Source organism: Athene cunicularia (assembly GCF_003259725.1).
Source record: "Athene cunicularia isolate RWA chromosome 2 unlocalized genomic scaffold, athCun1 chr2_part2, whole genome shotgun sequence".
Taxonomy (NCBI): Eukaryota; Metazoa; Chordata; class Aves; order Strigiformes; family Strigidae; genus Athene; species Athene cunicularia.
In genome coordinates this window covers 2,132,628-2,148,116 of record NW_020799096.1, presented here as the reverse complement: position 1 = coordinate 2,148,116, position 15,489 = coordinate 2,132,628, and the positions used below count along the sequence as shown (strand labels likewise).

The 15,489-nt window shown below is 37.0% G+C and overlaps 1 protein-coding gene across 2 annotated transcripts in view; it reads right to left on the bottom strand.

Annotated features, from left to right (window-relative positions):
- Window positions 1-15,489, bottom strand: part of CNTNAP2 (contactin associated protein like 2) — a 1,177,736-nt gene that overhangs the window by 365,939 nt on the left and 796,308 nt on the right. For both annotated transcript variants that reach the window (XM_026844012.1, XM_026844013.1), the window contains exon 12: window positions 14,438-14,557. In XM_026844012.1, the coding sequence (XP_026699813.1) occupies window positions 14,438-14,557 (120 nt within the window). The remainder of the gene's footprint in view (window positions 1-14,437; window positions 14,558-15,489) is intronic.

Below are 15,489 nucleotides of genomic sequence, written 5' to 3'. Positions count from 1 at the left end.
ATTTTGTGAACTTATTGTGACATTCATTGACTTAAGTTTATAATGATTTAAATCAATATACATAAATCACATGCTTTACAAGATATAGTGCAAAGAGGTGATCAAAGTAAAGTTTTCAGGGAACCAACTGTTATCAGAGATGTGATAATGAAATAGCTGTTCCAGCACAACTTGTTAGAAACCTGAAGGGACATTACTGAAGTTGTAAGCAGAGGACAACTTCTCTGGATTCCTAGAGATGATTTCAAATTATTCAACACAGTTGCATATACATAAATATAAAAAGCTAATGTCAAGGGTATTTCAAGAAACAGAATACAGATCACTCACGCCTTCAAAGAAATAAGACTGCATCAGCTCAAAATATTGTTATGCTGAAAATCAGTGCCTGGCAGGAAAAGCTCAAATCACATTTTGGTCCTAATGTAGAAAATCACCATATATGGGTGTTAATAGAAACAAGAGTTTAAAATTGGTCATATTTTGAAAGAAACAATAAATAATGAGACACAATACAGCCATATGACGGAGGACTCGGATCATTTAAGGGCCTGGTCTAACAGATGGCAACTGCAGTTCCGTTTAGATTAAGGAACATTAAAGTCAAGAACAAAGGACATAAAAGAATTAACAGTAGGGTTGTTTTCAGCACAGTGAACAGAATATGGGCAAGGTTTGGAAATTTTTTCTACAGTTCAATAACTGAGAATCGACAACTGATTCTACCTTTTGGGTTGTGGCCTCATATACAATCTGGTATTATATAACTGGAAGGATCAAATGCATGTAACTCCCCTAAAGTGTCTTTCAATTCATTTCAGCATAGCCATGGGAGCATGTGCACTTAACAGAACTCAACTACTGCCTGATTTTTTTTTCTTTTACAAAACAACATAGCAAATTCTTTAGCTATGATCCTAAAAAAGGCTTCTTAGAACCAGTTAAAAAAAAAAAAAAAATTTGAAGGGATATCTTGAAGGAAAGGATATTCAAAGCTTTCACTATGTTAACTTGAACCTTAAGAAACCATTTCCTGAACTATCTTGACTGAAAAGTCAGATCAATTTTCATTTCTAATTCTCCTGAAGAGGCAGAAAGAAAACTAATGCAGGTCTCAACTGTTAACACTAAAGAAACTTCATCTTTCTTTCTTCCACCAGCTTTTGAGTGCTTGAATCATCGACATACTCTTCACTAATCCAACTTAATTCTCTCAAGAACAACATCTTCCACCGTCCTCTTTCCCATCCTGCCAGCTCCTCAGAAGAAGGAATACAGTGCTCTGAAGTAGCCTTTCTAATTATTACATCAATAAACTGAATGTTAGGCAACCTCCTGAAAAGACTGGTGTGAAGAATTAAAAAAGACCTGGTTTTGTTAAGTAACCCATTCCATTTTCAAGAATGTATCTTCCTTTTTTCCTTTAGATACTGACTGTTTGGCTGTTTGCAACTAAACACTGGGAAAGAGAAATCTAGGTAGTTGCATTCCTAACGAATATTCGTTTTCATTTTGCTTTCAAAAGGTGTCTCCAGATTAGAGAAATTACAGTTCAAAGTTTTAATGGACACTCTTGATAATTTGTAAGAATTTCATCATTATTCTGAATTGTATCAGCTGCATTTAAACTTTGGAATCCCATTCGAAGTCGGTTGGTAAACATAAGCATGTTTTCTTGAGACATCAGCTAACTAAATAACAAACGCTACTGTCATATATAGTTTAGTTTAACATCACATTTCTTGTTTTTTTGACATTTCAGCACTTGTTCATTAGAAAAGTCAAAAAACACTGCCATTACTTGTCACAGGATAGACAGTAGAATGAAGTTTAGTTACATTGTGACTGACAAAAGAATTTTGATGTCTTGAATGTCTTTATTTCTAATCTCTCAAATGAAGCATGACTTAAAAATCCACGGTACATCACAGTGCTTTAGTGATTTCATTTGTCATAAAACAGCCATGCATTATTTTAAAACACATTCTATATAAAGCCTTTTAGCACATCTGTGGTTTGAAATGTGGCAGAATGACATTAGGAGAAAAGAAAAAGCCAATTAGACTTCATACTAAACTCAGCAACTTTAATAAAGACTGTTTAAAAGTTTTTTCCTTTCCTGAATGTTGTGATTTAGTTCTATCTCGATCTAAACCTAAGGTAGAAAACAGAAATCATAATTTGCCATGCTAAATTATAGAAAAAGGCATAGCTTGGTCCTGAGAAAAGACACATATACTTATGTGTAGTAAATGTCTCAAGTTTAATTCTTTTAATGAAAAAATTAAAAGTATATAACGATGAGGAATAAAGATCATGCTAGACTGACATGAAAATTCCTCTGAATGTGCAATTTTTCACTTCCTCATAACCAAAGGATGTGACCTTCTCTTTGCCTCTCGTCTCAGCACCTACACAGTCATCATTACAACACTCTAACTCATTGCAGAGAACACTATTTCCACCTGAAGGGACAGAGTGTTTTCATACAAATGGTTCTGTTAAACAAGTATAAATCAGCATTTTCAGAAACTCCAACCATGCTTGCATATGTATCCTGTGAACGTAGTACCCTAAGTGTTATATACCACAAAGAAAGTGCTATGTAGAAACAACACTCTAACAAACCCCAGTGTTGTACCAGCCCCTCAAAGCATTTAAAAGTTTAGGTTTGCAATACAGTTAGGCATTAAGTAACACGGTTTTAATATTAACATGACAGTTGTAGCAAAAATCTGTGACCGTTATGGCAAAAGTGTCAGGCAGAAGCGAACCAACCACTCAGAGCTCCAGTACACAGTGGTAAAGATTGTTGAAATAAATGTCAGAAGACCCCTCTGAATGTTAATGTTAATTAATCAGGTTAATGATTTTTTAAAAATTCCTATAGATTTGTCATTTCTAAGTAATCTAGTCTATGCAACGAGACAGACAAGCATGCAATGAATGTTTGCCACTGCACAAAGGCAGTTCATGCTAATAATAACTCTTGCCCAGGAATACTTGTGAGTCTACCCCGTCTGTATCTACTCTGTCTAGCAGAAATGTCAGTCACCTGAGCAGTCTCAGTATCTCTTTTGGTTAGCATCCAGTTGGCTCAGCTGTTTGTTTATTAGATGCTCACTGTACAGCACAAGTAAGAGTTACCATTTCAGCACAGTTCTGTGGTAATTACCAGAACAATATTAGCAATAAAGCATCGTCAGGTAGAAGCCAATGCTTCTGACAGAAACATATTTGATCTAGACCCATGAGTACTAAGTGTAAGGGAGAGAACTCTGCATGCTCAGGCTTTGGAGAGCTAAGTCAGCTTCACCTTTCTAACTCTTCCAACTTGCCTGCCAGGCAGTTTCTGTGGAGTATCATGCCTCTATGAGAGAACTAATTCCTCTTCACAGACTATTGCTAAGAAAAAGGAAATCCAACTGAGCAGTGATGGTCCTTGATCTCTGATACAGTAATTTACAACATTGCCATTTCCAATTGTTTTGTGACAGTATTTTGTTCTATTACTACTGACAAATATATTTAATTTTCTTTTATGACTACTGACAGGTTTATTCCATTGCAGTCAGACAATGTTGGTCTGAAAGAAAATCTACAGCAATTTCTATTTGTGATGCACAAGTGCATCCCAAAGTGGGGGAAAAAAAGCTAGTCTCTTTGGAGAAATATCTCAAGGCTTAGGGTACCGCTTTGGCAAAACCCACAATAATAATTTTTGGAATGGAATAATTCATTATCACTGATTTTCCTAAACTGCTTACTATTGAATGCTTCAGTGTGTGTAGAGTTAGTCTCATAAATCTCATCTAGGATAATGGAAGATCATTACCTCAACAGTTCCCACTCAGGGAAGCATGTCCTGACACATACTAGATAAAACCAATATTTTCACGCTCCCTGAGAAAAAGAAAACTTGGGCTTAGCAAATGGAAAAAACCCTAAAGCAGGAAGGATAAAAATCATGTTAATTCTGGATTGTAAACGTGAACTCTAAACACAGTAAAGCAGACACAGACAACTAACACGCCATTGAAATGCCAAGTTGCATCCTATCTTACATTGATCATGTCTGCAGTCAGATTCAGCTTACAGTACATGAGTGGAGGGAGATCCTTACACTTAGCAGCTGAGACTCTCTAAACAAGAGACTTGGTTGGCATGATCTGCAGGTTTCCATTCCAAATCTGAATGTTTGCTCTACGGAAGTTCTCCAGCTGTAGTTGTTCCCTACTCACTGCACAAGGTCTCACAGGCTCCTTCTTATCTTTTACCCCTGTTGGCTGGACTATTCCAACCATTCTTCATTTTCTGATGTTATGGAGCAAGTGATAATCTTAGTAGGTTGCAACCAACTCTGGTTCTCTCAAGAAAATTCCTCTTTGATGTTCATAGATGTAAGTGGTCTCTTCATGGCATCTTTTAATTGACTGCCATATTTTCAGAAGAAGTACTGCTCCTTCTGAAAAGTGACCTTGCAGATAAGTGGCTTTGGCATAAAAAATGGCCAGTTCCCAGATGATCTCAGTATTAAGTCCTTTTCATTCTTATTGCCATCACCCTAGTCTTTTTCCACAGTTCTCTCTGTCTCCCACAGCGTGGAACAGAAGTGAAGGTGAGTTTCCAGCATACTTCTAATGCTGCCCTGAAATCTGTACTAAGTACATATTCTGGAAATTATTTTTTTTTTTTTTTTTTTTTTTTTTTTTTTTTTTTTATAGCAAAGCACTAAGACTAATTCTAAGTCGTAAAATGCAAATATGTATGTAATCTTGGGATTTACTAGTAATGTTCAAAGACAGCCTTCATAGAAACTCTTCATAACACTGTAAATTCACAGTCCTACAAAATCTGCACTAACTTCACTTGTTAATAAGTCCTGGGAGGGAGTCAAAGGAGACTCATTCTGTACACCTCTTGCCTCTGTAGGAAAACTGCATCAGCAGTATTTTCCCTCTCTGTGTATGCATACGTACAGATCAAAATGGATGTCTACAGTGGCTTATTCATTGCCCAAATAATTTATTTTTAAAAAAACATCTTGTCAGACCGTACAGGAGGAAGCAAGAAGGCCTGATTTTTTTTAACAGCAATAGTGACAACACAGTTAACCTGCCCTTCTAGGTAAATTAATTTAGAGAATTACACTCCAATGTGCAGCATTGCACGCTGAATGCTGGTTGGTAATTTTAGAAGGGAAAGAATCTCTCTTACCTATTTTAAAAATGTAATCTTTTCATCACTTGATTATCTTTCTCAGTAGTAAGTGAACTACAGCATTTGCCTTTTGAACGGGATTTTAAATGTTTCCTTTAAACTAATCTGCTCTGTGATGTTTTAGTTACATTGATTTCAGTTTCAAAGAAAATGACAACAAAAAGAATACTTAGAACGGGTAGGTGGTTTTCTTCCTAGTCCCACTGTCTGTCAACAAGACAAGAAAGCACTAGCAGTTAGAAACAACCAACTCTGAGTACGACTTGCTGAGAAGCCATACTTTGAAGTGTTATTTAAGGACAGGGAAGGGGGAAGAACATATGAGAAAGTATTTCTGTGTGCCAGAAATCCCCAATTGAACCTAATGACTCTCACCTTCCAGGCTTTGACACAGTACAGCTGTTTCAGGGGACTTGTTCCTCAAAACCCACAGAGAAGCCTTCCCAGGGATGTAGGCAGAAACATACACCCCCCCAACTTCTCTATCTACCCAAACAACAGAAAAACCCTACAGAGAATATTACCATCAAAATAAAATAAAATTTAAAAATCCCCATCATTTCAGTGACAAATTAACTCAACTGAAGTAACGAAAAGCAGAACCAAAACTTTTACAGAAAACACAAGCTTTGGGCTTTCAGTAATGTTCTCTACAGGAGTGATTTTCTAGGGATAACTGAAGCACACCACTGGCCTGAAGCAGCTTGTGCTAGCGTGGCCAGCAGGGACAGGGAAGGGATCTTACCCTAGTACTTGGCACTGGTGAGGCTGTATCTCAATTACTGGGTTCAGTTTTGGGCCCCTCGCTACAAAAAGAACATTGAATGACTCGATCGTGTCCAGAGAAGGGCAACGGAGCTGGTGCAGGGTCTGAAGCACAGGTCTGATGGGGAGCGGCTGAGGGAACTGGGGGGTTTAGTCTGGAGAAGAGGAGGCTGAGGGGAGACCTATTCGCCCTCTGCAGCTCCCTGAAAGGAGGGTGCAGAGACCTGGGGATGAGTCTCTTGAAACAAGTAATAAGTGATAGGACAAGAGGGAATGACTTCAAGTTGCACCAGGGAAGGTTTAGACTGGCTCTTAGGAAGTATTTCTTTGCCGAAGGGGCTTTTGGGCATTGGAATGGGCTGCCCAGGGCAGGGGTGGCGTCCCCATCCCTGGAGGGGTTTAAGAGTCGTGTTGACCCAGCGCTGAGGGATCTGGTGGAGTTGGGAACGGTCAGTGTGAGGTTAATGGTTGGACTGGAGGAGCTTCAAGGTCTTTTCAACCTAGATGACTCTGTGATTCTGTGCTGACTTCTTCACATCTCCATAGGGCACATGTGTGTGGGAGTGAATCCAGAGCTGAATGTTTGCTTCTAACACTCACAATAACAGTTTAAGGTAGATGGTACCCTTCATCATCCTATTTACAAGCGTCACTTTTTTCTTCTCCCCCAGTTATGGACATACTTCTTGAAACATAGGCTTCTGGGCTTCTGCAATGCATAAAGAGTTCTAAAACTATTTGTTTTCTAATTTCTGTTCAGAGCTCAGTTTCCAACAAACGAGGAATATTTTCTGATAGCAGATTATGTCAGATTTTTTTTCTCCTCTTTGACTAAATAATTTGGTAAAACAAAGATTCTGCTTTATTTTGAACTACTTCTGCTATGTCACTCTTCAATGCCAATTTATTCTCATTCTTTGAGGTCAGTGCACATTTAGCTACCTTATCCCTGATGTATGGATGCTCTGTGATGCTCATGCTCCAACTATGAGCACCTGAAATACATTAAAATGATGACAGCACATAGACTTTCATTCCTATATTCTCTTATATGATGCTCCAGAGTTTGTGGTGGAACAAGAAGAAAGAGGGGGAAGAAACAAACAAACAAACAAAGTAGTGAGACAGTAGGAAATGTTTCTGTTACTTGCTGACTTGAAAAGCTACCTTAAATGCCAGTGATAGTTTGTCCTCTATTGAAACAGAGCAAATCAAGAACCTTCTTCTGGGGGCAGACTTTACAAGGTGTTTTCAATTTTATGGTTTAGATATTTTCTCTGCAGTTTCGCACTGGGCTACCTTTTCATTTTGTACGCATGCAAGGGACACTGGAGAAAATATCTAGAGTTATTCTAACAGAATTTACAATCACAGGATTCTAACATGATGTACTGCAAATCCCAAAGTTATGACACAACATTTTTGTTAGGACACATTTTTATTTAGTGAAGTCATCAGATGTTGATTCACATCCCGTTTTCCCAAAAGATTCCACCTTTTTCATATTATGATGAGCTCTATGATTATTAAAACCTTCATCTCTGTGTGGAGACTGTTTCTATGGCAATGTGTTTTAAAGTTCTGAACACTACAGTAATAAAAACCCATCTCAACGTCACATGGCACTCAAGTGTGGTTTTACCAGGAGGGCTAAGTAGCCTGTAGTCCTTTCCTCTTCCATCCTGAAAAGCCTGCCAATATGGCAAACTCAGCATGCTGTCACAAAACACAGTAACAGCCGACACTCACCCAGCCCTTGCCATCTAGACAGTGGCTTTAACCAGTCAAAACCAAGTAACTGCCAAGCATAGGAGTGCCTAACAACATCATTTTTCAGTTAACCTGAGGCAAAATCAAACAAATACACCAAAACCTATTCTGATTTATTTCTGAAGGATTCCAGGCAGCAAGCTGCATCTAATTGAGTCCAGATAAAGGCTGGCAATTGCAATCTGTGAATGGATTGAGGCTGAGTGGAAATTTTACATCCAGATGGAAAGCCAACCATGAGCACCTTCTTACCAACAGTGCTCCAGAGCTCTACTGTGCTCCAGAGTATGCGGAAGAAAGGCACTAGCCAAATTTATTGAGATACAATTAAGTACCACAATAAGCATTTTCACAAAAAGACAAATTTGACATAAATTAAAAATAATATAAAAGCTGAATGCAAAACAAAATTATGTACCAATGAAACCAGAATATAAAAGGCATTCCTTGGAAATAAGAACAGATGAAAAAAATAATCAATGAACTAAAACTGAGATGCCAGATGTTTCAGGCTACTTGGCAGATGAAGACATAAACAGAGTCTGTTCTGTCTCCAGGTCTCTCATAGGTCTGTTCTTTTACTCTGGTGCTAGGAGGATGACCTCACCTTACAAAGAAATTCTGCCATCAGAGGTGCTGCTCCTGACACTATGCCCTGATGCTTCAATGACTAATATTTTCCTTCTTCCTCGGTATCTCTTCTCCTTCATACTGAGAGTCTACCTTGATAAGTCAACTGGTCAAAACCAGTAGTTTAAATGACTTGATGCTTTTACCCTTCCCCACATCCACCTTCATTTTTTTCTTTTTATGTGACTGTTTCTGGTTTTGTTTCATCTTCAAAGAAATAAGCTTGCATACTCTGCCACAACAGCCTCAATCCATCTTAACTACTTGTTACTCTTTTTACCTCTCAAATGTCATTTTAGTTTGAAAAAATGTCTCACAGACTCATTAAAAAGCCTCCAAAATAAAGCTCTACAACTGAAGGAAAAGTGTGTAAGAAATGCTGTTAAAAACCAAAACTTTGTTTCATATGTCACATTTGAAACACTGAAGCCATTTTCCTTCCTGTATTTTAGGTAAGACTTTAAATACTTGTACTGGAAGCTTTCTGCAATGAGATTAAACTGGGTAAGGTCTCTATACATTTATTGTCATACAACTTACCATTGCCTTTGACAAAATTTTGTTTATTGCCTTTAAGAGTGTGCTCATTTATTCTATCTGACTTAACAACTAAAAAGTACTTATACCTTCCTCTATCAAACTGGAGAGTCTACACAGAAAAAAAAAAAAAAGTCCTTACTTTTATTTATTGAATTAAATTGCTCAAAACTTTGTGTTTCATGTGCATTTATATATATTTGTATGAATAAAAGTTTTGGTATCTTGGAAGTTCAGTAAATCAGCAGTCTGGCAAAATGTCTCATCTGAAAAACTAATTGCACAGATATGTGCAATACAATTAAACATTTACCGCTGCTGGGGCACTTTTCATCAGTATGTAGTGATGGGTGGCACATTTATATTCATGCCATATGTTTCTACATATGTCATAGTAAAAAGCACTCCAGTGACCCACTATTTACAGAAAGAAGACAGAAAAATCCCAGGATACGACAGTTATGGTTGTTTAATGTCTACTCACAAAGTCACTGCAGTAATTATTACATGTGCCACTTCTGTTAAAAAAGCGAAGAGAGAGAGAAGAAAGAAAGGAGGAGAGTGGGTAGAGAAGCCACCCCATACATTTGACCTTAATGAGGCAGGCTATGAATACGCATAATGATTTCTCAAAGTGTTTGAAGATGTGCAGCTTTAGGCAAAAGAACTGTACTAAAAAGGGGATAGGGTAAGTACCACTCAAATGGAGCCATTATGCTTGCAGCTATGTGGATCCTGAAATGAGATAAAAGCCACATCACAGAGGCATAATGAATTCAGGACCAATAGAAAGAATTAACTGACATATCTTCTGGTAAAAGAGCTTGTGAAACCTTTCAGTTCTGCTTTGTATCAGTGGTCTACATGACAAAGCAGAAGAAACAGCAGAAAGACTATGATTTCCCTGTCCTCAGCATAAAGCCTCAAGGAACTACAGAAGTGTTGGACTGCCTCTCCCACTGACATCTCATGCATGCATTAGGATAAATAACTAAGCACTTATGGTCCCTGTGTGTTGTTCCTCTGCTTATTCCTTACCCTCCACTCTGAAAATTCTTGCAGGACAAACGCACATACTGGTATGACACCTTTTCCCCATCCTTCTTGGGCTGAGGGCAAAGAAAAAATGGCAAGTAATATTAACTTATTTCTTGTGTCTTTCTCAATCGGACTGAAACAAAAACTGAAGGAAACTGAATCAAGCCTAGAGATTCAGAAATACAATATATCACACAGAACATGGGTTGGAAGCTATAATATACCCAAAGTTTGCATCTTCCAACAAATAACTTAAAATAGCAGTTCTTTCCAATACAGCTACTCTTCTAACGACAATTAAAGAGAAAATAGGAAAGGCCTTAAACTGGATACTGAGATAGGAACCCTCCATCTTTGGAAAAACCTGCTTGAACGAAGAGTCTAAATTTGTACTGTGGACCTGCCTCTGAAAGAGGGTAAGATCTTGGCCTTAAGGTGACAGAGCTTTGAAGAGATCCCTCTTGGCCTAAGATCACAAGTCAGGCTAAATTGAAAAGCTGTCTAACTGTTAAACATTATGCCACAACACAGCTTCAAGGAATATTTTTCCATAAGTGCATTAGTTTGAAATATTCCAACTTTCCAACTCTAAAGATTTTTAATACTGTTTTTCATAAGAAAACAAAAAAACAAACAAACAAACAAACAAACAAAAACCCAAAAAAACCTCCCTAAAATTTACATCATTCCTATTGATAGGTATTTGGGAAACTGCTGAACATCCGTTGCAATGCCCTAGATTTTGAAAAGCTGCATTACTGCAGCAGGAATAGATACTTAAATGTGGTATTTCAAACATTTTAATTCCACTATGAGGACATAAAATGTAAGTGCTCCGTTCCTCTTCAGTATCAAACACAGCACTGTCAGTACAAGGTTCATTTGGAGAAGAGAAGGACAAGAGAATGGGGGAGCTCTGGGATTTCTGTGACAATACAGAGTAGTTTGCAGAGACCATGAATTGTTTTGGGGAGCATACACACACATGTATTTCTATGAGTTTGACAGCACTGTTGAATTGCCAGGACAACTTAGAAACCAGAACAAATTTTAGTTGCTACAGAAACATCTGTGAAGGGCAGGGCTCATCAAGACATATGTCAGCTTACTAAGTTAAGACACACAGGAGACAGATATGGATTATGCTCAGAAATATGCCCAGACAGCTGTCTACTGCACCATCATTTTCTGGTTGTGTTTTTTTTTTGTTTGTTTGTGGGGTTTTTTTGTTTTGTTTTGATTTTTGTTTTTTGGGTATTTTTTAATAATTTTTGGACACATTTGGGAACCCTAACACTTTCTGACTATAGAATCTGTAGATGAAATGCTGACATAATGATAAAATAATTAAATCTGTGATTCAATATTTGTGGTACAGTAGCCTCAAGAGGGTTAAAGGTGCAATTTCTACATATACAATTTCAGTGGCTTTTCAGGATATTGCTCTTGCCCCTGAAGATTTATAGTCAAACGAGAGTGCAGCTTCTCTCCAACATTTTACATCAGTAACTACAGTGTGTGAAAGCAGTGCATAACTGTTAAGTCACCTTTTTTAGATGATGAATACAAGCTTTGCTAATAACCCTAACCTTGTTTTCTCTAGGAACTAAACTAGCAAGTTACATTTTACATTACCTTTCTCATCACTAGGATGTTCTACTTGCTAGTTCCACCTGAATGAAACAAGGGATATTTAAAAAGTCTGTTAGCATCTTGAGTAGTAATTTAATATAGAGATGTTTGTTTAACAGAGTGGGTTAATAGGAACATTAAGATTTGACTCTCAGGTTAGAGAGGGAACTAGTTAAGGATGTCTCTGTTGAAATAAAATATCACTATTCTGTCACATGAAGAAGTGTTTTTTTTCATTTAGTACTCCGCATACTAATCAGTGTAGCTAGAAGTTAAGGTTACTTAGTTTCATGTTCACAAAAAAGTTAATTTTAATTTAGCTAGTTTAAGCTAGTTTTCAAAAATAGTGCTAGTAATACCATAAACCTGCATGATTTTGATAGTAAAATTATTTGAGAATTCTGCTTATTCTAATATGCTATAGTGCATTTTGTTATATGACAAAATATGCATAATTGCTACAGAGTTCTACAGAAATCTGTTATTTATGAAGCAAAGTGAAGGCCTCAAGTAATCTCCTTCTGTCTCTTCTCTAGTACATATATTACTGATAATAGCCTATATTGATTCAGAAAAAGATTTAGGGTGTTGCGAATTTTCTCCTATAAACATAGTTCTTTACCCTCCAATGTCTTCAGTGGTTAAGATGACCACTAATTAAAAGAAAATTAAAGCTGTATAGGTACTGCAATGTATAGGTACCATATATATATATATATAGTATACAGGCAATGTGTTTTGCTAAGCTATCCAAGAACAATTGTGAGAGTGGCCTTCCAGCTTCAGAAGTAGAAATTAAAATTACTTCCCATCAATTTTCACATATTTCTTGCAGACTTTTGCATTTTAATGAATAACTAGCTCTGTTAGGTTCTTATTTTTGAAATTCAAATAGTTACATAGATATTAGTGGAAAATGTCTTTTTCTTGTAGCAAAGAGTTGCTGATGCGAGTGATTCAGTTAAAAGAGAAAACTGCATTTTTCCACAGCGTCCATCATATCCAAATGAAGGCAATAAGCACTAAATCATCTATCCTAGTGTTCATGATCTCCTTGCACTGGTTAAGAAAAGGTCACATTTAAGTACTTTGGAAATTGTTTTGTAGATGAGAAACATAAGTAAAATGAAATGGTTACTTTTACATTTCTTATCTGTTTTTTCCTCAGTGTTAGGACCTTCTGTTGTGTATATATATTTAACATGAGCGAGTAATACTGTAGTACTGGATATGTGTGCTTTTTTGTGCCTGACACCATTATGGTAGCATGTTTTTAATTTATAAAGATGCCCTTTAAGAGTACCCCAAAGATATATCTAGTGCTGAACACAGCGGTTCTTCTTCTGAATAGCAGAAATCGCTCTAATATATCAACAGTTCTTGGCATTGCTCCCCGCAGTGCCTGACTGATTAGTTACTGATCGAGTTCAAGGTGCTACTTATGATTTTAAAAGCCCTAAATTGGTCAGGATCTGAAAGACTGCCTACAGACCCACTGTGTCTCAGAACAGATTGACTGGCACATCTCTCCAATCCAAGGACTGATGGCACTCCCAGAGTTTAGGCGAGGCTCCCTTGTAGGTATGCATTTATTATACAAACGCAGACTTTAATGGCGATATGAAACAGTGGTACTCTGTTCTCCTACAGGCTGCCTACCTATGAGAACTTGATCAGGGGTCTGCTGCATGTGCCATGCATCCCCCTTCGAGTTAGCTCCCTCCCTCCACTCCCACCCGATCTCTCCCATCCAAACTGGACAAACCCCACCCCACAGGTCCGGACACATACAGGTGGTTGCCTTCAGGAAGAACTACAGGAGCTTCAGAAACGGTCATCTCTAAAGAGGCAGAGTTACTGTTTCAACTTATGATAGTGCCTTCATGTTCACGTGGCTGATGTAGATGTCTGAGGACTCAGACATGCCAGATTTCCAACGCAAACAGACTGAAATTCAAACTTATTCTGCAGACTTTTGGGGAAAGTCAGGAGACATGTCTGTTGTATCAGCTTCCCAGTATTTCACATCACAAAAAAGTGCTGAGACAATTGTCATGCATTAACAGAGCAAAGAAATAATATACTCCCAGTGCAGAAAATTACCCCCTTTTCTTTCTTCATTATCATATTTTTTTCTGCCACAGCATGGCAATGCAGATGACTAAGACAGGATATCTTCCGTGAGAATGCCCAGATGGGAAATTACCCATGCAAAACTAGTGTTAAAAGCAGGAAGAAAACCAAGCAACAAAACCAAAATACATTAATGCAGTTATATATATGGTCTCAGAAGTTAAACAAGATACATCTTTCTAACACCAGTTAAAAAAGACAAAGCAGGCAAACACGAAAACTCAAACGTTTTGTTTCTCTTGTAATTCATTTCTGTTCCCTGCCTGAGGTGGTGTGTAAAAGTCAGCAATACCTGGACAGAAATAAAAGTCTGATTTCTAAAAACCTGCCTTCTACAGTACTCCATGAACCACAAACATTACTGAACTACAAATATGTTGATATACAATAGTTTTGGTAAATAGCCATATGTACCTACTGTTTGTTTTGGGAGTTTGGTTTTTTTTTTTTTTTTTTTTAAATGATGCACCACTGCGGATACAAAGGCCTGTTAAGGCTAATGAATAGCTGTGATTCAAAAAGCTTATGAACTGGATTTACTACTCTCTTGCTCATACTGTACTGAATGGTGACTATATATTTGACGACCCCTCTCATGAAAAGCTCTCAGCAATTATTTTTCCATTTCCAAGAAATATGAATTATGAACAGACTCTTTCTCTCAACTACATTAAAAAAACCCACCCTGAATTAGCAAATACAATGCAGTTACCTGTCATGTTGCAGTAAACTTTCAAAGGTCCCAGTGCTCCACTGCCATCTGGATCTATCCAGTAGTAATTTGAAGTTTTGCCCAAGTGTTTGTATGCTTCACAAGAGAGTTCATGAATAGCTGGAATGAAATAAAACACAGCAATAAGGATCATCATATCCTGGAGAAAAAAAATCCACACTGACAATAAATTGACTTTATTCATATATCAAGAACTATACCTTTGAGATTAAAGTAATGTCACTGACATTCACAGAAAACAAAGCATCTTTCCAAAGACACAAAAGTGATTAAAAGCTTGAGGCACACGGTTTAATTTTTTGGCATGTGAGAGAAAGCCAGAATAGGAAAAGAATTCCAAAAACCAGGGGGTGGGGGAGAAACAACAACAACCAAAATTTTCCATAAGTATCTTTAAACAGCTTTTGAGAATACTTTGGTTCTGAATTTTGTTTATACACTGGTTTAAGTTCTACATCATAAATGGAGACACTTCTATTGATCCAACATAATTTTCCCTTTAGTTTTCTTTCAAGAGATGCACCAAAAAGCTTCTGAGTTTTCCCTCTGTAAATTTTAGAATTTTTCAGGTTCTACTACAACTCAGAATAACACTGTTTAAGAATTGTGAAATTTCTCATTATGTGTAACACCTGTCTCTACACAGCTCTGCAGTTACTCTATTACATATCTACATAACTAATAATTCTGTTCTTGCAAAATTAAAATATTACAGTATTTACTGAAGAAGTTTAATTGATTTAACAAGAGGTTTTGATTCAATTTTTCCTTGACCTCTCTACACTGCTTTCTGTTTCAAGTCACAAAACTTCTCAAATTGTGTTATGATAAATAGCTCAGACATAATAAAGCATTGTAGATAGAAGTTTTTCTAGTAATTCCTATTATTTCCTTTGAAATGTATGACTATTACAAAGTTAGGCATGTTATACATGAATAAATGAAATAATTTTATGCATAGAAAAAATAAAACTGGTAATTTATATAAGTTGGGGTATGTATATAAATAAATAAATAAATATATATATATA